This window comes from Pelodiscus sinensis, chromosome 27, assembly GCF_052426305.1.
Source record: "Pelodiscus sinensis isolate ZL-2025 chromosome 27, ASM5242630v1, whole genome shotgun sequence".
NCBI classification, from domain to species: domain Eukaryota; kingdom Metazoa; phylum Chordata; order Testudines; family Trionychidae; genus Pelodiscus; species Pelodiscus sinensis.
The window spans coordinates 6,437,300-6,463,659 of record NC_143078.1 but is presented as its reverse complement, the minus strand read 5'-3'; the positions used below and the strand labels follow the sequence as shown (position 1 = coordinate 6,463,659).

The 26,360-nt window shown below is 48.5% G+C and overlaps 1 protein-coding gene across 1 annotated transcript in view; it reads left to right on the top strand.

The window, feature by feature from the left end:
• Positions 1 to 26,360, top strand: part of MAPKAPK2 (MAPK activated protein kinase 2) — a 96,392-nt gene that overhangs the window by 55,390 nt on the left and 14,642 nt on the right. Inside the window, exon 2 of the mRNA XM_075910458.2 lies at positions 22,768 to 22,907. Within this exon, the coding sequence (XP_075766573.1) occupies positions 22,768 to 22,907 (140 nt within the window). The remainder of the gene's footprint in view (positions 1 to 22,767; positions 22,908 to 26,360) is intronic.

Here is a 26,360-nt window from a genome sequence, read left to right as displayed (position 1 = left end):
GACCGTGTAGATGCAAAGGACAGTGTAGATGCAATAGCGCCTTCTGTCGACAGAACTCTGTCGACAAAAGGCGTTATTTCTTGTAGAATGAGGTTTACCGCCGTCGACAAAACTGCCGAGTTCTGTCGACTTTATGTTGACAGAACTTGGCGGTAGTGTAGATGCAGGTATAGTTTTGTCGATAAAAGTGGCCTTTTGTCGACAAAACCCTGTAGTTTAGACACGCCCTTAATGCTGAAGGTCCCCCGCTCTGCCTAATCATCACAGGATATGAATAAATTAAAGCCCTAGCTAGGGAGGTGCAGTTCTCTAGCTCTAGCTGTAGCTGGCTTACGTGTTTAGCTCTGAAGGTGCCTTGCTTAGCCCCCCCCATGTGTCTGGTAAGGTGCAGCCATCAGATAGGCCTTGCCAAGAATATTAGATGGGGTGGAGTAGAGAGAGTTGGGGAAAGGAGAGAGAACTTGTTGGTTAGCAGGTGGTTTTTATTTTGCCCAGAGTGGGGCGGGATTAGTTGTCTTCCTGAGACGCACTGTAGCTTTCATCTTATCTGATGCCCTTTGATACAGTTTGGCGAGCACCTCTTGTCAAGTGATTCTAAAACTGCCTGGGGTTTAACTTCCCTCATTGCTACTTCCTCTGCTTTTTTTTTCGGTGGGCGTTGCTCAGCAGGCAGCTCTGTGAGTGGTCATCTTTCCCCTGTCGCTTGGGAGCGGCAACCAGTTTGGCTTGCGTGTGAGCTTGTTGTGCTGTCTTCCTGTAGAGCCGCACTGTGTGTGTGTCTATGTGTGGGGGCATATGCAGGAGGGTCGTGTTCTCTGTCCTCACCTCAGCCCTAGGGCTGGAGAAAGTTTGTTCTTCCCACCAACCCCCAGAGGCTGGAGGAGTTCTGTCACTACTGCTTTTTTTTTTTTCTCCGGGGGGTGGGGGAAAGGGGGACGTGCTCCTGCTTGCCACCACTCACCCCCTCGAGCATACCTTTATATGCAGGTATCTGATTTAGCTTGGAAAAGAGACAGCTAAGGGGGGACATGAGAGAGGTCTATATGACTGATGTCTAAACAGCAGAGTCATTTGCTTCCATACCACAAGAAGGAGGGGTCACCAAATGAAATTAATGGGTAGTAGGTTTAAAACAAAACAAAAAAAGAAGGATTTCTTCACACAGCATAGTCAATCTGTGGAACTCCTTGCCAGCGGATGTTGTGAAGGCCAGGACTTTTAACATGGTTCAAAAAAGAACTAAAATTCATGGAGGTTAGGTCCATTAATACTTATTAGCCAGGATGGGCAGGGATGATGTCGATAGGCTGTTTGTCCGAAGCTGGGAATGGGTGACAGGGGAGGGAACACTTGAAGATTCCCTGTTCAGTTCATTTCTTCTGGGGCATCTGGCATTGGTCACTTTCAGAAGACAGGACACTGGGCTAGAGGGACCTTTGGTCTGACCCAGTGTGGCCGTTCTTCTGTTCTTGTTGTCTAAAGTTGTGTGACTGTCTTGTTCTCTGATGATTTGTAGATTTCTTTGGGGCTATTTGTCACTGCAGCCCTCCCTCTTTATGGACACTTTCCACAAACTGGTTGCGCCTCTCTGTTGTAAGTACAACCCTAGTACCCGGTAGATGGGATCAGTCCTGTACCTTCGAAAGTCATTTTTTGGAACAACTTGTTCTGCTTAGTCCAACTTCCATTTCTTACTGTTGAATCTCATGCTGCCTGGAGTAGAGCAGAAGTGAGCAAAAGCAGCTCATGCTTGAGAGGCTATTCAATGGCTTCGGGAAGGGAATCCAGAGAAGGATGACCAGCTGGTGGGAACTCTTGTGCCTGTGAATTGATCTGAATAAAGAGGAGTGCCGTTTAATTCTAACAACACCTCACTTCCTTCATTCAAACAAAGGTTGGAAATGCAGGAAAAAGGAGTTTATTCTGTGCCGCTGTAGGCCAGGGGAGTGAAGACCTGTATTGTTGAGACAATATACTGGATGCTAATGCTTGGCGCATGCCAACAGGATCGATTTTATGCGTCACGCTAGTTGTGTCTGCTCTGTTCCAGTTGTGAGGAGTCAGCAGACTAGCGTGTGTTCCAGCGATGTCTTCGTCTGTGCAGATGTTCAGGCCAGGCGGACGTCCTGGCTAATTTGATTACCATGGGGATGTTCTTTTTGCTAACAAGAAATGAAGATGGTTGAGATCCCCTTGGATTCCCCAGTTATCACTTCCCCCTTGAAATATCAATGGTGTGATCTCAGCAGAGGCCTGATTTAGAAGGGGGAACCAGAGATAGACGACATGGAAAAAACTGAAGTGAAAATAGCTGCTTCCTGTAGGGTTTTTACTACAAATTGTCAGTGTCTCATTTGTTATCTTCCTCTTCCTCTATTTCCCTCTCCCCAAACTTCTGAGTTAGGGAGGTAACGCCTCAGAGCAACCTTTCTCTCTTCAAAGTTATATTTAGAAAGCTGGTAGCTCAGTAGCAAATATTCCTCAAGTTAAACCACAATACGAACAGTTTTTGCGTGAGTAGCTTTGGGCAGTGATGAATTAACCCTTTCTATACCCTGATCTAACACAAAGGTTTCCACTCCCCTTTCCCCTCCCCTGTTCAAGATAAAATAGGAAGTAAAAATATTGCCCCAGCTGTAAGCTATTTAAGATAATGGAACTAAATTAAGGACACGGGATTCAAGGGGGGCAGGGGGAGGGCTTCCAAATCAACACACCTGAACGCACTACACCAGCGGTTCCCAATCTTTTCCAGATGGGGACCCATTTTGACAATTCAGGAAGACTTGGTGACCCAGGGCAATTCCAAAAATATGTGACTGGCTCCTTAAGAGCCACTTGGGGAGACACCAGGCGACCCTTTTGAAATTTAATGGCGGCCCATATTTGGGTCCCTACCCATAGATTGGGAAACCCTGCACTAGACCCAGTGTCCAAGTGATCACAACCTACTGTGGGCTACAACAAAATATTTGATTCACACTGATAGAGCAACATAAATAATGATTAGGGAACAATGGATAAGGCCAGGGCTGTCCTTTCCCATACTTAGGGATTCCAGATACTTTCCCGAACATGGCAGGGAAAAAATTGGTTGAGCCCAAAAAAAAGGTTGCTGTGCCTTTAATTTCCCGCGCTCCCAGCTCCCCCCACCAGATGTGGCAGGGGAAAAATGCCCAGAAGACTGTCCAGGAGAAAACCGGACACCTAGCAACCCTACCCATACTCAGAATATGCAGCTGTGTAGGGCACCCAAAAATTTGGGGCACCGCTGGGTCTTAATATCCGCCTATCCATCTCTTCCTATCTCTGATCCTCTCCTTTCTCCAGTGAGAAAGTAGTTAACTTAAAAGTGACACAGCCTGCCAGACCCATTAGCAGCACACTGAACCTGTGAAAGAGCCATTCATGTGGCAATGAAGCCATTTAACAGGCAACCCCAGGTATGTACTGTCAGTTCCCCAATTTCCTGTGTTAGTCAACAGGTCCTTAGTTTAAAATTTAAATATTTAAAAATATTTCATTTGTGTGTTGCTGAAGATTATAAAATCCCATCTCTGAAAATTAATCTGACTGTCCTCGGGGTGCCAGTTCATTAGTACTATGTAGGATCCCGCAAATCCTAAGGATAAGGCTCTCGGCTAGAAAGCCTGGGTTCCATTAGGGATGTTAAAATTTTGTGTAATAGGGTAATCGTGTAACAGTTGAAAATCTCAGTGGTTACATGGTTACCCACCCTGCAGGCTAATCTAAGAGTTGCATATTATGAGCCCTGTTTGTTAATGCAAGAGGCAACTGATCCCTGGAGTAATTAGTTGAATTCCTCATGCCCTCTACTGAGCGGGGGAAGGGAACCCAGATGTCCTGACTCCCTGCCTCTTGGGGGGAAAAATCATCCTATAGAACGTAAAGTTTTAAAGGTGGCTTTGCAGCATCATTGTGACCTTGTTACTCTCAGGATATTAGAGAGAGAATCTGGGGAAGCTGCTTGTGAAAGAGACGAGCTTTCGAGCTACTCGCAGCTCTTCAGATCTGGAAGCTAAAAAATGCTCATCTCTTTCACCTGCAGAAATGGATTCAATAAAATATGACCTCACGCACCTTGCATTCTCCGAGAACTGTTGGAACATCCTATGCAAATGAACCATTGGATCCACTCTGTAGAATTTTATAAAATAGAGAAAAGGAGGAAGGGTCTAATTCTGGATCAGATTCTGTGGTTTGTTTCGAATCTCCATAGAAACCCAGTTAAATGCCATAATAAGATGGGCTGTAACTACGGGTGTGTCTAGACTACATGCCTCCGTTGACGGAGGCGTGTAGATTAGACAGATCGGCAGAGGGAAATGAAGCCGTGATTTAAATAATAGTGGTTTCATTTAAATTTAAATGGCTGCCCCGCTCTGCCGATCAGCTGTTTGTCGGCAGATCGGGGCAGTCTGGATGTGCCGCGGTCGACAAGGAAGCCTTTGTCGACCGGCGCAGGTAAACCTGGTTTCACGAGGCATACCTGCGCCAATCAACAAAGGCTTCTTTGTTGACTGCGGCACATCCAGACTGCCCCGATCTGCCGACAAACAGCTGATCGGCAGAGCGGGGCAGCCATTTAAATTTAAATGAAACCGCAATTATTTAAATCACGGCTTCATTTCCCTCTGCCGATCTGTCTAATCTACACGCCTCCGTCGATGGAGGCATGTAGCCTAGACACACCCTACAAGACTCCCCTTCCTTTCTGCCATTGGCACCCTACGTGCCAATGCAGAACAAAGACAGAAAGGTTTTTATGTCTATACGCGCACACACACACACTTTCTCTCTCCCTCCTTCCTGCCCCATCTGGGTGTGACGCTTGTTCCCCCCACTCCCCTTTCATCCAGGCTGTAGAAAACCAATCACTGGTAAAAGGAGAGTAGGGGAAGGGCATAGTGCGGGAGTGGGGAACCTAAGGTCCAGGGGCTGTGCTGATGCTCGAGCTCCCCCACCCCCCTTTGGGATTGGAGCGCACACAGTCTACTAGCCTGGGCCCCCCTTGGCACTGGAGTGTGAGGGGGATGTGGGGAGCATCTTTCCACATCGCAGAGGGGGGGCCACCTCAGTGAGGGCTTGGGGGCTTTTTTTGTGGCCCTGGACTGATTTTTCTGTGGGTCAGCGGCCCCTGGCCCAAAAAAGGTTCCCAACCCTCTGGCATAGTGCTTCTCTCCTCTTCTCCCATCCCCCTCTCCTCCTGAGAGATAATTAATTTATTCTTTGTAGTCTAGTAGAATCTGAGACCCCAGCTGAGATCGGGGCCCCGTTCTGCTTAGGGACTGTGTATGCACCTGGTGAGACCATCTCTTACAGTATAAATAGACAAGAGGGGTGTGTGTGTGTGTTGGGGGGGAGGGTTGAATTAATTGCCCAAGGACACTTCTGGGAACTGAACTCGGCTCTCTTGCCCACTAGACTGAGGCTCGGCAGCGGCAAAGTGGGCCTTTAATGTGGCTCTTTGCAGGGCATGCTACTAAAACACTGGGGAAGATAATTATTAACCCATCAGGATGCTTTTACTAGGTTATTAACCCATTGTGGAATACTTGGCCAGTCATTTTTGCTGGGATTTGCCGCGCAGAAGAGTAAATAAAACGAGTTTGCACCACGGCAGCTCTTTTGGGTAATGTTGATCACTGATTTGGTAGCTGAATCCCTGAGGTCTGGGTACCACTGCACTAGAACCTTCCCCCAGAATTAATTGTGTGTGTGTGTGTGTGTGTGTGTGTGTGTGTGTGTGTGTGTGTGTGTGACAGAGACCCTTCCCCCTTTGTGTGTGTGTGTGTGTGTGTGTGACCCTTCCCCCTGTGTGTGTGTGTGTGTGTGTGTGTGTGAGGGACCCTTCCCTGTGTGTGTGTGTTTGTGTGTGTGTGAGACCCTTCCCTCAGAATTAATTGTGTGTTTGGGGGGGGGACCCTTCCCTGTGTGTGTGTGTGTGTGTGTGTGTGAGAGAGAGAGACCCTTCCCCCAGAATTAATACTGTGTGTGTATTCTGATGGCAGCTGGGGATGAGGGGTGGGAGGAGTGTTCCCAGATGGCCGCCTGCAGACTATGGGCAGGACCTCTCCTGGAAGCTCTCTGTCCGGGATTGCTGTTTGTCACCTGACATGCACAGCCGGAATGTACGGGAGTGGGGTGGGGGGATAAGCGGCATGAGACATGACACTAAGAATAGGCATGATCATAACCATGAAACTCATTAGCAAGTTTCCTGCCCTTTCTCGGCCCAGTGACATCCAGAAGCCTTAGGGATCAGGAGGGAAGGAGTCTGTCGTCTTAGCCACGCTCCTGAAGTGTTGAAAGGCTGAGCTGATTCTGCAGGACTGTGGAAAAGCCAGCTACGCTGTAGACTCTCTCTTGCTTGAAACTGGGGTGCAGCGGGGAGACGTAATGCTGGGTGCTCCGTGTGAGATGAGAGAAAGTGGGGTACTGCCTGGGGGGTGCGCGGTTCTGATGGTGATGGCTCTTATTGTTGGAGCGCAGGGCAGGAGGTTCAGAGACGCTGCCTCCCCACAGAGAAGGGTGCACGTGGGATGCAAATGGGCCATTCTACTCCTTGTCACTGGTCAACATTTCCCTCCCTGGTCAAAGATGGGTGCGTTTCAGCAGCACGGCACTTAACTGAGATGTGGCCTGCCTGACGGATTCACGTGACCCACGTGAAGACTTGGAATCTACGTTTTCCTTTTTAAAGGAACCTCAGGGTTGCAGCGAGAGACCTCCAGATGTAACCATTGCAGGGTTGGCATTATCTCCCTTGCCTGTCATTAGCCTCTTGGGAGTGTTGGCACCCAAGCCCAAAGACACTTGAGAAATCAGCACAAACTGTTTCATTGCTTATTTTAGTGGAGGAGTGGGAGGGGTATGCAAACTTTGAGCAGGGCCGTCCATTACTGCACACAGATTATGCAGCTTCAGCTGCAAAAATGTGGGGTACCGCTGGGTTTTAATGTCCACCCCCATGCGCCTCTTCCTATCCCTGTTCTGTGACTTCACTTCTTCCTGAGAGGATCTAGATGACTTAAGTGACACAGCCTGCCAGGCCTTTTAGCAGAACACAGAACCTGTGGTAGAGCCATGGAAGTGAGGGTGAAACATTTATAGCAATGTTTACCAAGCCCAGGTAGATACCTTTGTTTAAAATTTGCTTTAAAAATGTTTCATTAATGTATTGCTGGGAGAAAAAAATCACATCTCTAAAAAACAAATCACCATTGCCTCCCCCAACCCCCTCGCTCCCAGGATGCTATCTGGGGGCACCAGTTTTATAGTGCTACATAGGGCCCCATAGATCCCAAGGATGGCCGAGTGTGTGGGTGGGTGGGTGGCTGGGATTACGAATTACTATGGGGAAGGAAAGACAGGGAGAAGAGGAAAGGAAAGAGAAAGGGCATGTGGGTAAAGGTGGAGGGAGAACCAAAGGGCAGAAACTGTGATGGCTCTGAAAGTGTGTGTGTATTTTTGCACGGAGCAAAGCTGAACGCAGCTATAAGGTACTAAAAAGTTGTGAGTTCGGTCCTTGACGGGGTCATTTAGAGATCTGGGGCAAATCTGTCAGGGATGGTCCTTGGATCTGCTGTGAGGGCAGGGGTCTGGACTTGATGGACCTCCTGTCCAGTTCTAGGAGATGAGTATATCTCCATATCTTTTATATATTTATTTATCTCGCTGCTCTCATCATGCTTTTCTTCCATCCCGCTCTCCAGCTGCTCAATCCTGCTCCCCAGATGTTTCCACTCGGGAATAAGGGACCTTCTGCCTCAAGGCCTGAACCATGCAGCAATTTGCCTGACTTTTACTTTGCCAAGGCCTCTGTATGTCCCGAATCAGAGGTCTTCCCTTTCCTTTCCAGGCCCCTGCCATCTACTCAGCCTATTCCCCCACCAGAAAAACCTGGATATGAAAGAAGCTTGATTAAATCTGGCCTTTGTGAAATTCTCATGCTGTGGCCCAGCTTGATCTTCCTTCTGCTATCAGAAAAAACCTCCTGAAATGGAAAAAATTATCTTATCAAGAGTTAATCAGGCTGCTAGGCCAGCTGGAACGGATTGCCCCCCTTCCCACCGGGAAACAGGAAGTTGGTGGGGAACGAGGGGAATGAATATTTCTGTAGTTGCATTGCAGATAAGGTGTTTTTGCAAGCCATGGAGCAGCTGTTGACTTGCCTGTGGAGGTGGCTGGACATTCCTCTTACAAAGGCAAATGTCACTGCGGGCTTGACGTACCTGCATGGGTTATAGAGGCCTCAGGTCTGATTTCATTAGCAAGATGTTGAGCTGTTTGAAAAGGATTCTGAATTACTTCTAAAAAAAAAAAAACCCCATCATCTATTTATACCATTCCTGGTCTGTGGGAATCAGCATAACATTATTTCCTGTTGTCCAGCTCTTCTAGCCTGCAACTGCAGACAGTTTTTCTCTTCCTGCCACTCCCCTTCCACCACCACGGCTTTTTGGGAACAGCTAGAATTTAATCAAGCTTTTAAAAAAAGTCACCACGCATGTGTTGCGTCGTGATCTTGCCAGATTATCTTGTGATCTACTAGCATCTCTCATAGTGCCACAGCAAACAACATGCGAAGTGCAGTCCTGAGAACAGTGGTGTCTTAAACTCTCAGAAGACTTGGGTTCTGACTGGAAGAAAGTGGAGGGAGCTCCCTGTGCCATTCCACCTATAGCTTGTGTGAGTGACACGTGTGTTTTTGTTAGGGTTGCTAGGTGTACAGTTTTTCCTGGACAGTCCGGTAATTGCATCTTCTGTTCGTTTAAAAAAAAAACCCACAGAAAATACCGGACATGTAAAAGGTCCGGTATTTTTTGTTTGTTTTGGACGGTAGGCTGGCGAGGACATTTTTCTCCTGGTGGATGCAGGAGAGAGGGGGAATTTAAAGGTGCAGCAACTTTTTTTTTTTTTTCCCCCCTCAACCAATTTTTTCCCCGCCATGTTCGGGATTTTTTTGTGAAAGTATCTGGCAACCCTAGATTTTGTGTGCCGTCCTGTGCTGCCCTCCTGCCTCCCAGGAGTTCCTCATACACATCTGCAAACCTCCCTCATTGTCCTTCCACTCTCTCCTTAAATCTCTCCTTTGGGCCAAGCCCTACAAAAAACTTGACTGTGGTTAGGCTACTGAGGCTGCTGCCTGCCATACTGACCAATATTGTCTCATTGAGGAATGTTAATGGGTAAGTGCTCCAGTGTCACTTGACCCCTGGGCAGGTCTGCCCACCCGCCCGGCTGAAGCAGCCTCCGACCACAGCAGGTGGTGGAGGGAGCGCCAACTTGCCTGCGGGTGGGGCCTGCTCCAGCTGCTCCCTCATTTAATCAGTTAACGGGTTAAACTTAACATGTAACCAGTTAACTAGCTAAATGGGCTTTTACATCCCTCATCTGGTTGCTTCCGTGTGCCGTGACGCTGTGTGGCAGTCAAAGGTGAGAAGCAAAGCAGGTCTGTTTAGGCAGAATGTCTCTGGCTGGGAGGAAGGCAGTAAAGAAAGGAGACTGTTCAGCCTGGGAATACCCGGGTCAGAAGGTAGAGAGGGATGTGTCTCTGCCCAGGAGATGACAGACAAGGGGACCAGGAACCTGATTGGCAGAACTCTTGTTGAACCACATGGGGGAATTCACATGCTGTGCCCTGACCTCTGACTACGACCTCTTAGACTCCCCCTTGGTGCTTTTTCCAAATGTCAGGATGTTAAAACGCCATGTCCTGACTGAATTCCAAGTTTCGTTGTGTCTCCTGAAATTCCCCTTGCGTTTGTTGCCAATTTCATACGCTATTCTGCTTCACTTCTGGGCCCACCTGCTGTGCTGTGTTGGTACGAAGTGGCTGCCACGCTCTGCCCCAGAAGCATCTGCAAGGGATGAGGATGAATTTGTATGCACTAGTGAAATATACTGTGAGATAGAGTAGGTCATTTGGATTTATTTAGATATACTAGAAGCTGTACACTCCAGATGCACCAAGAATCTCAAAGTCTACACTACTCAATTTAACACACAGGCCCCCCCCTCCGCTACAAGTGAGCCAGGCAACTCAGTAACCTCAGTCCTCTGTAGCACCTTGCCTGTTGTAATACCCCAATTTCACATACAGAGAGAACACTCTCTTTTTTCATATGCTTGGGCTCATGGGGAGGGGAAGGTTAGTGCTGCATTGTGAGACGTTAATAGCAACGGGGCAATTCCCACAACTCCATCTTCAAAGGTCACTGGCTTGGCTGGGTGGATAGTGGAGACCTGTTTCAGACAGGAGCTTCTGCAGTGACTGCCTCTCGTCTGTCATGACTCTCTTATTTCCTTGCCTTTTACAGTGTCATACTTTCTGTTCTTTCATCAGTCTCCAAAGCGCTCGGAGTGTGCACTAGTGGGGGGAGGAGTGGAAGTGATAACTTTTTTTTTTTAAGGGGATGGGATACCCCCCTCCTTAAATTCTGTGTATTTTAGAATGTCATGCCTGCTTCCCCAGATAAACTAGAGCAAAGAAAACAGCATCCGCTCTCCTGTCACATGGGGGGTAGGTGGGTTTTGTTGCGATACTGGAGCACTCGTGGGAATCCGACAGCGGTGACCTGGGAACTGGAGGTTCCCAAGCCAACCCATTATCCCCAGGGTACCAGGTCTCCCCAGGGGGAAATCTCATGCTTTTTCCAGTCCAGTCCTGCTGTGCTTTGTGGGAGATTTTCTTCTCAGTAATGGGGGAGGGTGGAGAGTGTGAGAGAGGAAATGGACAAATATGAACACATAAGAACAACATAAGAGTGGCCATACTGAGTCAGACCAAAAGTCCACCTAGCCCAGTATCCTGTCTGCCGACAGTGGCCAATCCCAGATGCCCCAGAGCTAATAGGTCATCATCAAGTTATCCCTCCCCAGTCACCCATTCCCTGCTTCTCACAAACAAAGGCTAGGGACTCCATCCTTGCTCACTCTGGCTAACAGCCATTGATAGACCTATCCTCCATGAATGTATCTAGTTCTTTTTTGAACTAGTACTGATCTTCACAACATCCTCTGGCAAGGAGTTCCACAGGTTGACTCTGCAATGCATGGAGAAAAACTTCCTTTTGTTTGTTTTAAACCTGCTGTCTATTAATTTCATTTGGTGACCACTAGTTCTTGTGTTATGGGAGCAAGTAAATAACTTTACTTTCTGCACATCAGTCATCAGTTTATAGACCTCTATCATCAGGGCTTGCCGAACCGTGGTGAGCCCCGCTCGCCAGCCGTGCTGTCCGGCGATCTGCGCGTGCGCAGATCGTTCTGTGCATGCACAGATCGCCCGAACCTGGCTCTTCCGGGTTGCAATCTACTCGCCATGGGCGAGTAGATTGTATTATTTGTCGAGCACTGTCTATCATATCCCACCCCTCCTTTTAAGTCTCCTCTTTTTTTAAGCTGAAAAGTCCCAGTTTCTTCCATCTCTCCTCATATGGCAGCTGTTCCAAACCCTAACCATTTAGTTGAATCAGAACAGAGTGTGTTGTGTCATCGGGGTGGACTCAGCACTCCTATTCATGTGACTTGACCAGGGGCAGCCTGCAGCTTTCCAGAGCTTTGCTCTGAATTTCCAGTTTCGGTCCAGAAACTCCTGTTAAACAGCCTGGTGTCTCTCACCCTCTGCTGGTTGGAATCGGAGCAGCTGAAGCGAACTCTGCCATGGGCCCTGCATTGCTAGCGGATGCTTTCCTTCCACTCCAGAAGGAGGTTGAGTTCTAAACTGGCTTGCCACCATGCTGTCTTCACCATGCTGACCGTGGATTTTGTCACCATGTGTGTGGATGGTCAGCAAGGGCACGTTTCTTTTTTGATGGCATAGGAGAACAAAGTGAGGAGGGGCTGGGCAGCAGTTCCCCCCAGTACCTTACTAAACCCCCCACACATGTATTTTCAGAAAGCAGCTCATTTGGGATTCATGTCTGCTCTTTCAGGTGAGCAGTGGCGTAGCAAAGGGGGGTGGGGGCTAGCCTCAGGCTAGCCTCCTCCTGCCACCCTTCAGCACTATTCAGGGCTCCAGCGGTGATTTAAAGAGCCCGTGGCTTTGGCTGCTGCTGCTGGTACAGTAGTGGTGGCAGTGGCCAGTAGCCCTTTTAAATCACTGGGCCCTGGGGTAGCTCCCCCATTGGCAGGCATCTGTGCTACAATATGATTTCCAGATTCTTCCCACAGACTACGTCTTCACTGTGAGATCTTCCGGCAGAAAATATGTTAATGAGGGACTCATTACCATAAGTCACGGTCTCATTAGCATATTTTCTGCCATTCCTTTTTGCGGAAGGGGTTTTTGTGCAAAAAGAAGCAGTGCGGATGGAGGTTTTTTTTGGTGTAAAACCCCCAGTTTGTGCAAACATCCTTCCTCCCCCATCCACTCTGCTTCTTTTTGCGCAAAAACCCCTTGTGCAAAGGTGGCTTGAATAAATTATGCAAATAAAGTACAGCAATATGCTAATCCACACTTTATTTGCATAGGCTCTTGTGGCAAACGCTTCAGTGTAGACGAGGCCAGTGTTGAAATTGAAAGCGGGCCAGAGATGGGCTCTTGGTCTGGACTTAAAACTTTCTCTGGCATGGACATGCCAGTCCGGGTGTGTCAGGCAGAGAAGCATGGGACTGGAAGGAGGTATGAGTGGTTGAGTTATAAGTAACCAGACTAATGGGATTAGGGACCAAAGGGCAGCTCTTGGCTACCCCCTCCCTGTAGCCAAGCACAGGGTTTTATGCAGGACAAATCTACGCCAGGCGCACTTTGCTGGATACCAGCACACTACCCTGTCCCTGCTTTCTGGGAGAACTCCATTTCTACAGGTCAAATGGCACTTTCAGCACTATAGCTTGTTCCTCGCCTCCCTTCCCCTCTCGCTGCACCCGATGAAATCAGCCACAGAGACAAGGTTAGAGTGTTGCTGGTAGAACTGCATTTACACTGTGGGGTTTTGCTGGCACAGCTGTCAGGGATTGCACCTCTGCATGCCCCTGATTGACCTAGCAGTGCCAGCAAACGTGCGTAGAGTAGGGACGTTGAAATGCGTTTCCTTTGGTAAATGTGTAACCGTTGGAGTTTTCAGTGGTTAGACATTTACAAGTGGGGGAGGCAGCGCTGCGGGGCCTGGTATATGCGGGAAGCTGGCTAACACGTTTGCATACGGGGGGCAGGCGGCTCCTGGGGAGCCAGTTCCCCACAAGCACTGGCTCCCACTCTCCCCTCCCCTGCGTGCTGCTGCCTCAGAGGCAGCCGTAGGGGGCCGGGGGTGGGAGGCTGAGTGTAACCCAGACTCACATCCCTAGTCTAGAGTGGACCCCTGTTCATTTGTCAGAGACACGCAAACACGTGCAAGGATGGGGCGAGATTAAAAACAAAACCAAAGCACACGGATTTCCATGGCCAGGCGTTCCTGCCATCTCTCTCTCTACTGTGGAGAGAAGCAATAGTTTCCTCTTGAGGAAATGTCCTATAGCAATCAATGGAGAAGCCTATTGCTCACCTCGACCGCTGTAAGATGATTTGAAAACTCACAACAAGCATTTCACTCTCCCGGGGGCTTCAGCGTGATTTCTGTAGGACCCCGTCAATTCCTGCCCTGTGACATTTGTGCGGCTTTGTCCACAAGAGGTGACATTTGTCTGCTCCCTCACTGTGCCCGGGAATTCATCGGTGGTTTTATTAGCTGCTGCAGGCCAGGAATGCACCATGCTGTTCTGTCTAACTGCCAGCTAGTGGCTTTTCCTTTGGTTCCCTTCTTTTCTCTCCCTTCCCCCTCGTGGAATGTCTTTGTGCCTGGAATGCAGGTTTGACAGCCTGTAGAATGCGCCTGGCCTCCGCGGGGGCCCCTAGCTCTGAGTATACCCCGGCTGGCTGTATCCGGTAGGCTGTGGCTTGGCACTGCATTCTTTCCAGGAGCTGTCATGTAGTTGGCTGACACGGAGTTGCCAGTTGCAGCTTAGGTTTCCTGGAAACTTTTTCGGCCAGCTTCTGTGCAGAACGCTCTTGGCTTGTAATTAGAGCGGTTGGAGGCAGTGTTCCCCAGTGGTTAGAGCAGGGCAGTGGGTGCTGGAAGTCATGGGTTTCCTCACTGTGTCAGACACTGAGCAAGTGACTTTCCTGCTCGTGTGTTACAAATAAGCAAGTGTGGAAAATCAGGACATTTATTTTTTTTAAGTGGAAAATATAAAAGACAAAGCCCCCCATATTGGAATGGGCCCTATAATGTTAAGAGGTCTGGTCACCCTAAATCACAGTAATACCTACTGCCCTGTTGTCCTGGATGCTGTACAGGGCGTCTCTGCTATAAATCGCCCCGGTACACACCCGTTCTGCACTAAAGTCGTTGATGCTTGTAGGAACTGATGCATTAAAAGTCCTCCCACTCCCTGCTTTTAAGTCACTCACAAATAATGAACTAAATAAATGCACGCAAGTAGAAGTCAACCTCGGGGAAAAAAATTCCCCACTTAAAGTTGTTTCTCTATAAGTCCACGTTTTTTGCAACGCATCTTGGACTTACAGCGAGGACAGCCTGTACAAACATAGAAAAGGACCCTCAGGTGCTTGCAGTCCAATCAGACAAGATGTTAATTAGTGGCTGAGGTTAGTGGAAAAGCTGGGAATAGATTCCCATCTCCCAGTTCAGGGCTCTATCCACTAGACTACACTTCCTTATGTGCTGTTGGTATCACCCTTTGTAAAGTGAGGGTTACTGTTGCCCTTTGTACGTGTATGTGTGTGGAGGAGTGATACTTGGCTTTAACCCAGTGAAAGTCTTTGGCCCTTGGAATGAAAGTCCTCATGGGAATGTGCCTTATCTGTTCCAGAAGTGTCATGAAACAATAAACTTTGTTCAAGCGCCAGGTGCCATTCTTGCCCTGCATGGGGTGGGTTTTTGTTGGTGGTGTACGTCAGCCACTCATGACCCCGTCTCTGGCTGTAGTTAGCACTAACACGTCTTTTGGCACTTCTAGCAGGCTTGCTGGAGGAAACCTGGATGAGATGAGAAAATCATTTTCGACCATGCAGGAGCCAAAGGGCTAGAGGTGGGGCAGGTCGGTGTGGCTGGCTGGAGCCTGATTGGATGCAGGCCCTCTGGCTGCTCCATGTTATCTGAGAGAATGAGTGAGGGAGAATAATTTTATTACCTGCTGTGAGGGTAGGGGACTGGACTTGATGATCTCTCCAGGTGCCTTCCAGTTCTAGTGTTCTGTGATTCTACTCCTGTTGTAAAATGAAGCCAAAATTGCTTTTTTTCCCCTCTCATGGTAAAAGAAAAGCCCCAGAAGTGCCCCTAACGTTGTTCAATTCCCACATGGGGAGTCTCTTCCCTTAAGGGTGTAATACCGTCTGGCTTGCGGGCTCAGTCTGAGCGCACACCAGTACACCATCGATGCAATAGCTTGTGCTTTTTCAAATCATTGTTTGCCTGAAGCTTGTGCTTTTGCTCTCGATCTGAGGCTACATGCTGCCAGAGAAGATACAATTAGACTGTCAGCGTGTTAATCTGAATGGAGCTGGTAGGGGTAGGCGTTGAGTGCACGCACATGGTGAGTTTTCTAAGGGTAGGTAGAGATCTCTGCACCTGGGTAGTCCAGTGTGACGGGTTGGATCCCAGAAATCCCCCTGGGGTTGTCCCCTGGTGTACGTATCATGCCTGCCTTTCTTCCCTCTGGGGCACCTCACCACCCTGCTGAGTCAGAAGCTCTGGTCTTCCCCAGACAAGACACAAAGCTGGGGTTAGAGCCACCCTGCAGAGCAACCCAGACACTGGCAAGGCTCAGCTATAGAGACTCAGCACCCAGGAAACCAACCCCCCAATGGCACCAAAATCCCAGATAAATCTGTCTTACTCTATGAGCTTTCTCTGTATAAAATAGGGTTGCCAAGTATCTGGTTTTGAACTGGACAGTCCAGTATTTGAGGGTTCTGTCCGGGAAACAAATTGAGAAAAATACCAGACATATAAAATGTCCGGTATTTTCTAATTAGTTAAGTTTTATTATTAGGAGTATCCGTACGTACTTGCGAACTGCCTGGCTGGTAGACACGCTCACGCTGCATCAGTGTGTCTACCAGCCAGGCAGTACACAACTACACGAGAGGGGGAGGTGGGAGGGAATCCCCGGGGCTGGACTCGCTCCTGCTTTGCTGGGACTGTGCGCGGGACTGGCAGCGCCCTGGAATCTGCGTGCACCTGGGTCAGTCCTGCTCTCCGCTGGCCGGTTCTCTCCCCCGACTCCCTCCTGGCCAGCCAGCCCCACTCCTCCCAACCCCCTCCCTTCCCGCCGGTCCCCCTCACCCCGATCTCCCCTGGCCAGCCCTGCTGCCCCTGACCCTTCCCTCCACCTCCCAGCCAGCCCCGCTCACCTCCTGGCGGCCTCTCCCCATCTGAGATCAAGTGTGTCCGGTATTTTTTTTTAATGCACCTGGTAACCCTAGCGTAAAACTTTCACACACAGCCAGTCCCCTTTATCAATGAAAGAGAGAGATGCACCCCTCCCAGTAACAATTATTGACACCGGGCCTGATGATAAACAAAAGTGTTTTCATTAAGTCAAACAGGAGGATTTAAGTGATTGAAAGCAAAACCAGAGAGATCAAAGTAAATTATGAAGTTAAAATAAATGACTGCCAGCTAGTTGTAATCCACTAAGAAACTTGTTACATGTAAATTCTTGCCCTAAACAGCTATTCTTATCTCAGGTAAAAGACTTAGAGTCTTAGAGTGACTATAGGCCAACTCGGCTGTTGGCTAGGGCGCTGCCTTCAACGGCGCCCGATGATGATGTCACAGGGCACCCGATGATGTCACCCCATTGACGGCCCATTGACAGCCATGCAGGCAGGGGCACCGATCGCGTGTTCCGCCTGGGGCACCAGCTGCCACAGCCCGCCTCAGGCCACTCCTGGTCAGAGTTGATCTTTACTTTGGCTTGGGAGAACAGCTTTTTTCAGAGTTCTTTGTTGTGATGTTTCTTCATGTGTATTCTCTTAGGGTGGGTGAGGCAATTTCCAAGGCCAGCTGAAGACAAAGACCTGATTGTTTGCCATTCCTTAAATAGCCTTTTCCTCAGGGTGGGAACCCTTTTGTTTAGCATTCCCCATCCTCATGGAAAAGAACCATATTCAAGATGGGTTCCAATACTGGGCGGCATGGTCACATGTCTTTCTAGGACCAACCACAGTTAGGGCTTACTGGAAGACTAAAATCATTCACAGGTTGTTGATTTGAGTACTAAGCCATTATGTTTAGTGTTGCCAGGTGTCCAGTTTTGAACTGGACAGTCCAGTGTTTGAGCTTTCTGTTCGGGAAACAAATTGAGAAAATATAAATGAGAAAATATAAATGTCCGGTATTTTCTAAATAAGATGTAATGTAGATTGTGATGTCATGTCAAGCATGTCTGGTATTTTTGTTGAAACCATCTGGCAACCCTAATTGTGTTCCTCAAGTATCACTAATGGCTCTCCTTAGCACATTTAGGAATTAAAGCCAGATTCGCACTTCACATTTCTAACTTCACATACCAGAATGAGACATGCACAAAAATAGGACATACGGATTCATCAGATTGTAACTTCAAAATGGATATGGTACAGGATTCATTTTGCATAAAGCTTCCTAAAGTTATGCATATTCATATTCTAATTTTAAAGCATGGGAAAGGGGTGACACCCAGCTCTGATGCAAAACTTTGCCATTAAACTGAAACACAGACCCTAGCAAGAGCCTGGATGCAGAATCAGCGAGAACAAAATTCAGTCTACTTAACAGCATGCATGCAACAATAAGCCTTGAAATACTTGCTGGAGGCGGGCAGGGGAGGGCATGTGGCTTTATGTGAGACACATTTGTTGCCTTGTATTTAGGCGTCTGCTGCATATAATTAAGGCTGTTTGTTTATGCTGACAAACATGGTAATTAATAGACTCTGGCAGACTAGCAAATCCTTCCTGTACCTGAGAGCTGGGAGCAGCCTTTGTGGAAGTCAGGGGATTCCTTAAAGAGCTGTTGACTCCTGTGGGAAAAGCTGGGAATCGTACTATTTAGAGCGAAGGCTGCTTATTTATTTTGTCTTCCTTGTGCATGGGATGGGTGTGTTATCTCAAGGGGATAGTTACTAATAGGCTTTCTGTGTTGACTTTGACGTGAGATCATGTTGTGCTGTTCCCCAACCAGCATTAATTCTCAGGGGGTAGCCGTGTTAGTTTGTTGTTTTAAAAGCATTTGTTCTGTATGTTTGATGCATCGAGGGGTCCCCAGTGGGGGTATCCCAGGACTCTGAGTTGTGGATTTTTTATGTTCCACATCTGGCAAAACAACTTCTAAAGGGCTTCACAGCAGCTCAATGACCCTCCTCACCAAACTTCCCATCTGTTAACATTTCCAGTAGAAAATTGTTTCAGAAAATTAAAATCAAACTCCTTCCCCACCCTTCCCAAACTTTTAATTCTTGCTGCTGTTCTTTGGCAGCATTTGCAACCATAAAGCCCAGGCGTTGACCGTTTCCACTTGGTGAATGTACTTGACTTCTGCAGCTCTCAAAGGGGTCCCAAGGTTTCATGGCAGCTGGGTCCACATGTTGCCTGCCTTCCAGTGCAGTGAAGCATGCTACCTCCCTTTTAGCTGTGAGAACATAGTAGGGAATGGGCATAACAGCTCAGGGCCAGCTCAGGTTTACGCCCCACTCTGCTAATAATCTGAGGTGATGCTAGTTCGGCAGGTAAAGAAGCTTGTTTTTTTAAAAGCATGATTAACCTGGCTGTGTAGGCGCAGATCCTCAAAGGCTCTGTAGGAGTCAGGCGCCTACATATCTTTGAGGATCTGCACCATGGTGCTTTTCCCAGACAGTGATGTACAAGCAAAGAACTTGGCTTTTCTTACACTTTCTGGGCAACCTTTTCCAAATCTTGCAACTTTTTGGTGTAATTTTTCCCATTGAAAATGTAATTTTAGACTAAACCAAAACCCCTTGGAAAATGCTGATCTGTAACTTTCGCTGGAGTATGTGTGCGTGTTGGGTTTTTTTCCAACGCCAGAGCGCTACATTTTTCAACGATCAAAGGATTTCCTGGCCATCTTTTTGAAACTTTGAAAAATCCATGAAATAATTAAATCCCCACGAGGGATTTAAGAGTTTAAACGGGTAAACGATAAGCTGATTCTGATCCGCTCCTGCTACCGTGTAAACTCTGCTGGGGAGTGCAGGTGGGGCAGGCGGGAGTCTGTGGGGCTGATGGTGATTGGATTCCCACATCCCAGAGCCTGCAGTGGCCCCCCCCAAACCCAACTGAGCTCATTTCATTAATGGAATTTCCATCGGTTACAAGGTTAATATTGTAAAACCTTTTTCACATTCCTAATCCCCACAAGCATTTCTTGCTGTTGATAACTAGTTCTAATTATATAGTGGCTGGATGCTTCTACCAGTGAACTGATGGGAGCATTTTGCCTTTGACTTCAGGGATGCCAGCCCAGTCCGCACCCCTTCCACCACTTTAGGTCCAGCCTCATAAGTGCACAGAGGGAAGCATCTAGTCAATGTCGTTTACTAGCCAGTGCTCCAATAACAGTAATTGGATGAGGAAGTTAGTTAATGTGCTCCCAAAAGCTATTTTAATCAGAGCAATTACTGGGTACATTGATGTAATTAAGGAAACCAGACTCATGCAACTCAGCAAAATCCTAAATGGACTCATTTGTGACGATCTTTCAAGTTTGGGTGGTAATACTCCCCTCTGTCCTTCCCTTGCACCCTTCAGGTGTTTAAGGGTGTAGCTGATGGATTCAGTGTCTATTGACTGGTGTTGACTGTTGATTTGTCGGTAATATCACTCTTATTTCGGTTTAGCAGACTCGATAAGGCCAGCAGATAAACCTGTTTCATGAGGTTAGAAGTTTGAACCTACGTATCACTAACCCACTGTGCTATCTTGGGAAAAATCACTTTCCTGGTCTGTGCCTCAGTTTCCCCATGCGAGAGAGGACGTTGATCCTGGCATCCCTCAACAGGGCATAGTGAGGCGCTAGCCCATGCTGGCATGTAGGGCTCTGTGAGCTCCTGAGAGGAAAGGCAAAGCACAATTCAAACAAGTCCGTAGGGTTTTGCAGCTGTTTGTAATGTAGATTGATTCCTTCAGCCAGTGGGACACACACGCAGCTGGGAGTGGATGGTATGAACATCTCTGCCGGTGCTTGTGTGCACTGCGGTTCTAAATGGAGTGGCAAGTATTTTTATGCAGCCGCATGTTGCCACTAGATGGTGCTGTCTGCCAGGGAATACAACCAGCTGCTCTCTGCTGGACTCCTTTCACACAGTGGGTGCAGAGCAGGATTGGCATCCAATGGCCCATCAGTCATATGTATCGAGTAGGGTTGTGGATGGGTAACCGGTTACCTCACCGGGTAACGGTTGGGGCTGCTGGCTCTCAGACTGCTTGGGGTTGGGAGCCAGCAGCCCCTGCCTGCAATGGGGGGAGGGGGGAGTTACGTGTATGTTGTCTAATCAGCAGTGGTGGTGGCCAAAGCAGGGAGGGTTAATGGGTGGGTTCGCAAAGGAACATTGTGATGGGAAGCATTTTAGAATTTTTCTTGAACCCCTTAAAAATGTCCCAGTGCAGCATCATCGTAGCTTCAATTGGCCTTTTAACTTTCTAGCTCTTTTCCATCATGGGATCATACGCAAGCATTTCATCCTCTTGCCCACTATCTTCATCACTCGCTTTTCTTTGGGGTGCCATCACTAAGCGTGTGTGCCAGCACTGAAATACTACTGCAGAACAACAAGAAGTCCTGTGGCACCTTATAAACTAACAGATGTATTGGAGCATAAGCTTTCGTGGGCAAAGACCCATTTCGTCAGAAGCATGTAGTGGAAATTCCAGAGGCTGGTATAAATATACCTAAAAACAAGACTTCCAAGAGAAACTGCAGATTTGATACTATCATTTTAGGATTAAACAAAGACTGTGAATGGCTAGCCAACTACAAAAGCAGTTTCTCCTCTTTTGGTGTTCACGCCTCCACATCAGCTGCTAGAAGTTGGCCCTATCCTCTCTGACTGAATTGACCTTGCTATCTCCAGCTTTACTCTTGATTGGAACTCTTTTCTTATACCTGTATATTTATACCTGCCTCTGGAATTTCCACATCCATGCATCTGACGAAGTGGATCTTTGCCCACAAAAGCTTATGCTCCAATAAATCTGTTAGTCTATAAGGTGACACAGGACTTCTCGTTGTTCTTGCAGATTCAGACTAACACGGCTACTTCTCTGACACTGCCGTTTAGTGACTGGTAATGGTTTGGTTAGAGCACACCGAAAAAGCATCTGCATATATGGCGTTGCGCACAGCGAATATGCAGATCTCTGAGTACCAAGGCCTTCCTGTATCCAGGATCCCAGAGCATTGCATCCAGACTGTGATGTGGTCTAGGAGTGGGCTGAGACGTGGGAGAGGTCTAGGTTGGATATTAGGAAAAACTATTTCCCTAGGAGGGTGGGGGAGCACTGGAATGGGTTACCTAGGGAGGTAGTGGAATCTCCATCCCTAGAGGTTTTTAAGTCTTGGCTTGACAAAGCCCTGGCTGGGTTGAGTGAGTTGGGGTTGGTCCTGCCTTGGGCAGGGGGCTGGACTTAATGACCTCCTGAGGTATCTTCCAGCTCTATGATTCTATGACTTCTGGCCCTGACTTAGGTTTAAAGTGTCAGGAGAGAAAGCAGAACGTACCACGGTAACACTGTCCTTTACTCTAGGTGTGAACTGCTGCAGTGTCTATTCCAAATAAAAACAAAATAACCCTGAAGGCAGGGTCTGGCTTTCCCTGGAAAGTTTTGCTGCTGTAGACGTTATTTCCTTGTTGATCTAAAGATGTACTAAGTGCAGGCCTCCTGCTGCTATTACAGACACATGTGATCTTTCCTTGCAAATTATATTAATTTAAGGGCACTTGTTTTCCCAAGTTACATTCAAGCAGGAATAAATGCTGTTGACACAACTGCACATGGCTAATAGCCCTTGCTTTGTTTTGCTTTGGCTAGGAACCAAATGGTTGGAATTGCATGTATCCGCCACTAGATGGCGCGTCTGGTCAGGCTAGATTTAGTTCGTGTTGGTTTCCAAATACTGACCTATAATGCATGCAAATACATCAGTGTCTATTACTTTGACCGTCATGCCTCTAGTTGTTCTATCTGTGGAGGTCGAAGGAGGATCACATGAAAGCTTATTAGTGGAGTATCATGGACGGCATCATCTCTGGCCTTTTGAATTCAGAACCTTTTGTTAAAGCACATCGGACAGTGGTGGGCAACCTACAGCCCATCGGGGTTATATACGTAGTCCACGAGACGTTTTGTTTAACGTTGGCAGATGATGCTGGTTTCTGTCTGTGTCATTTTTTTATGGCCACTGTTACTAATGTGACACGGTATGTAAAGCCAGGGCACATGAAGGGGGGTGGGCGCTGATTGCACACAGCTTTGACTGTGAGAGCCGTGTGCTCCCTCTGCAGCCTATCAACACGCTGCCACAGTTCAGTCAGCACATCCTGCAAATTGTAGGTACACGGGCTCAGTGAGCAACACTGCTCTATCCCAGGAGAGCATCTTGGTTATGACAGTTTTGCACCCCACTCCTGTGACCCGCTTGCTAGCCTCGGCTGCCCCTCGCTGATTTTGTGATTCTGGAAATTTTGCTGCCCGGGAGAGAAAAGACTGAATTTTCCTTCTTTTTTTAAAATTTTTTTTAGATGCTGCAGGACTGCCCCAAAGCCCGCAGGGAAGTCGAACTCCACTGGAGGGCATCTCAGTGCGCCCACATTGTCAAGATCATAGACGTCTACGAAAACCTGTACCAGGGGAGGAAGTGCCTCCTTATAGTCATGGAATGGTAAGTGTTGTGCCAGAGGAGAAACAACCTAAATCCCTCCTCCCGCATGACTCTCAGGAGAGGCCGATGCTCTAGAGTCTGCACCCCATGGAAAACCCTTGGGAAATCTTAGGATGTTAGAGATTGTCTAGAAAGAGCTGCTGTCCAAGCTTCATAACTAGGGCCCTACCAAATTCACAGCCATTCAAAACACGTCACGGACCGGGAAATCTGGCACCTTTCTGTGAAATCTGGCCTTGTGTGCTTTTACCCTATCCGCTACAGATTTCATGGGGTAGAGCAGCATTTCTCAAATCGGGGCTCCTGACACACAAGGGAATTGAAGGGGGATCACAAGGTTATTTTAAGAGAGTCACAGTATTGGCACTTTTATTTCCGCGCTGCCTTCAGAGCTGGCCAGCTGGAGGGTGGAGGCTGGAATGTGGGCTGGACACCCAGCTCTGAAGGCAGCACCCTGCCAGCAGCAGTGCAGAGGTAAGGGTGGCAATACCATCCTCCTGTCGCCTTTACTTCAGTACAGCTGCTTTCAGAGTGGCCAGAAAGTGGCAGCTGCTACCTACCAGTCCAAGTCTGCTGGCGGCAGTGCAAAAGTAAGGATGGCAATACCGTACCAGGCCACCCTTACTTCTGTGCTGCTGCTGGCGGTAACTCTGCCTTCAGAGCTGGGCTTCTGGTCAGCAGCTGCCACTCTCCCATTCCCCAGCTCTGAAGGCAGCACCCTGCCAGTAGCTGCTGAGAAGTAAAGAGAACCATACTGCAATCTCCCTGCAATAGCCTTGTGAGCACCGCACAACTCCAGATTTAAATATGTGAAATCATTAAATTTACCATTTTAAAAATCCTATGACTGCAAAATTGACCAAAATGGACCGTGAATTTGGTCATGCCCTACTCATAACTTGTGTGTTCTGAGCATGGAAATGATTGGCCACCAACACTTCCTGAATATTAGTAACAGAAATCTGGGCCACGTGTCTTTTGCAAAAGCTGTGTCCTCTGGATTGACAGGATTTACCTCCGACCTTGCCAACCTGTTAATTCAACTGTTTTGAAAGCAGCTTGATGTGAGTACATGGCTGAGGGCCAGGCCTGGGTTCTGACATCCCGGATAGTTCTATGCCAGTCATTTTACTTCTCTGGGCCTCAGTTTCCTCATCTGTAATATGGAGACTTTTATACCTTTTCACCGCATGGGATGAAAATATTCATGAAAGTTTGTAGAATGGACTGAAGCAGCATTTGCTATAGGAAGGCACAGTGCCTTTTTTGTGATGGTCCTGGAGAATTGTTGGGTACGAGGTGGAAGGGGCTGTTTGTGTTGTAAGCTCAGTGTGCAGCGGGATGCTCTTGGGATGACAGGTGTGGGCAGGGGGGAATGTCCATCTGTGCCCAGGATGAAACAAAACCATAGAGAAATGGAGCAGCATGGCATGCAAGGGCCAGATTTCTTGTTTAATTGGTTAATCAGTTAAATGTAGTGTTTAACTGTCTGACCCATTGAAGGAGGGTTGGGGGGGGGGGGGAGCTTGGAGCATCCCCCTCGCCACAGGCAGGGGCTGCTCCAGCTTGGCTGCTTCCAACTCTAGGTGGGACTGCTGGCTCCTACCCCAAGCAGGCTGGGAACCGTCAGCCCTGTGGGGGAATCCAGCAGTGCTGGAGCAGCTGTCTCCCCAAGGAGGGCCACAGATAGGGGGCTGCTCCCAGGTACTGGCTCACTTGGTAAGCATCACCCATTAACCAGTTACCCACTCACAGAACCCAGAACGGGGGCCAGAGTGTGAGCTGCTGGCTGCTGAGTCAGGTTAGGCCTATGCTAGACCCAGAGGGTCAGCTTAAGGTCCGCAACTCCATCTAAGTGAAGAACGAAGCTGGAGTCGACTTACCTTAAGCTGAGCTTGGTCCCTTTTCCACAGCAGAGGTTGATGGGAGCAACACTCCCATCGGCTTCCCTTGCGACTGCGAGGAGTACTGGTGCCAACTGAGGGTGCCTTCAGCATTCGATTTAGTGGGTCTTTACTAGACCCACTAAATCAAATGCCAGAAGATCAATCTCCAGTGCATGGGAAAACCGAAACATTTGCAAGCTGGCTTATGGCTTGTGGGTCTTTGTCCAGGTTATAAACAGAACTCCTCACAAGCGAAGAGTCCTTTATCCCCAGACCTGCTTTTGCCTTTAATAAAGTGCTGGCCGCTTTGGGATGTGCAGGGCTGAGCTGGTGGCTGGGCAGCAGTGGCAGTCATGCCAGGTGTCTGCCACCAGCACGGAGCAGGCGAGTGGCAGGCTCGTTTTCACAGCAGTGTCTGAGCGAGTTGGCGGCTCTCAGAGGTTTGATAAGAGGAGGGAGGAATGAAGGGGAAAGTATCGAAACCACATCCCAACCGCAGTTGTGATTTTTCAATGCAGCTTCCTTGCCAAAACCTCTCCTCTGGCAGAGGCCAACGTGTTGTCAGGTAGGGGAGGGGGAGCCACTCAGTGTTCGAAAAGGTTAGGCTGCCGACCTGTTGTGGAAGAGCCTTCTCAGTTCTATGTGTGGGAAGAGGCTTCCGACACTCGTGCTGAGATCCCGGGCGTCTGCAGGTGGAGGAGGTTTGAGCAGCTCCTCGTACGTACGGGGAGACGGCAACCTCTGAACGATAGGAAGCTGGTTGCACGCTGCCAAATGGGCGTGTGATACCAGTTGAAGCACTGCTGTAATAGCCACTGGCTATTTTCAAGCTAGCTTGAGCATGACAGACTGGGATACCCTTCGATACTGCTAGGACCAAAGTAACCAAAGAGGGAACAGACTCTGTGGCAGTGTCTCATTCATCCCAGTGGCTCAGGTCTGCTAATGTCTTTGCTCCGATCCTGGCATTTGTGACTAGGAAGCTCTTAGCATGAACACAGATTCTCTCCCCTTCTCTGTGCCCTCTGTCATGCAGCTGGGCCCTGGGTGTGGTGTTTGTTTTGTGGCAATGCTGAGATTTGGGCCCCATTGTGCCAGTCGTAAGAACGGCCATACCAGAGCAAAGGTCCATCTAGCCCAGCGTCCTGACTTCTGATGGGCCAATGCCGAGAGCCCCAGAGGGACTGAACAGAATGGAATCCCCATGTGATCCACCCCCTGTCACTCATTCCCAGCTTATGGCAAACAGGTGAGGGACACCCAACGAGCCAGTCCCTGCCAGAGTTCCCTGTAAGCTGAGCACTCTGGCGGCCACGCAGGAGAGAGTCAAATACTGCCCAGCTGATTGGCAGAGTGCCCACAGCCAGGGGCATGTGCGGTGCACATCCGCACATCACAACATTTATTCTGCATATGGATGGATAAAATAAGAGGGAACATCGCCCCAAAGAGCTTGCAATTGCAATAGACAAGACAGAGAGAGGAAATGTTTCCCATAACTGAAAGTCACACCAGGAGTCTGATCGAGCTGGGACCTGACCCCAGATCTCCTGAGTCCTCAGCCAGC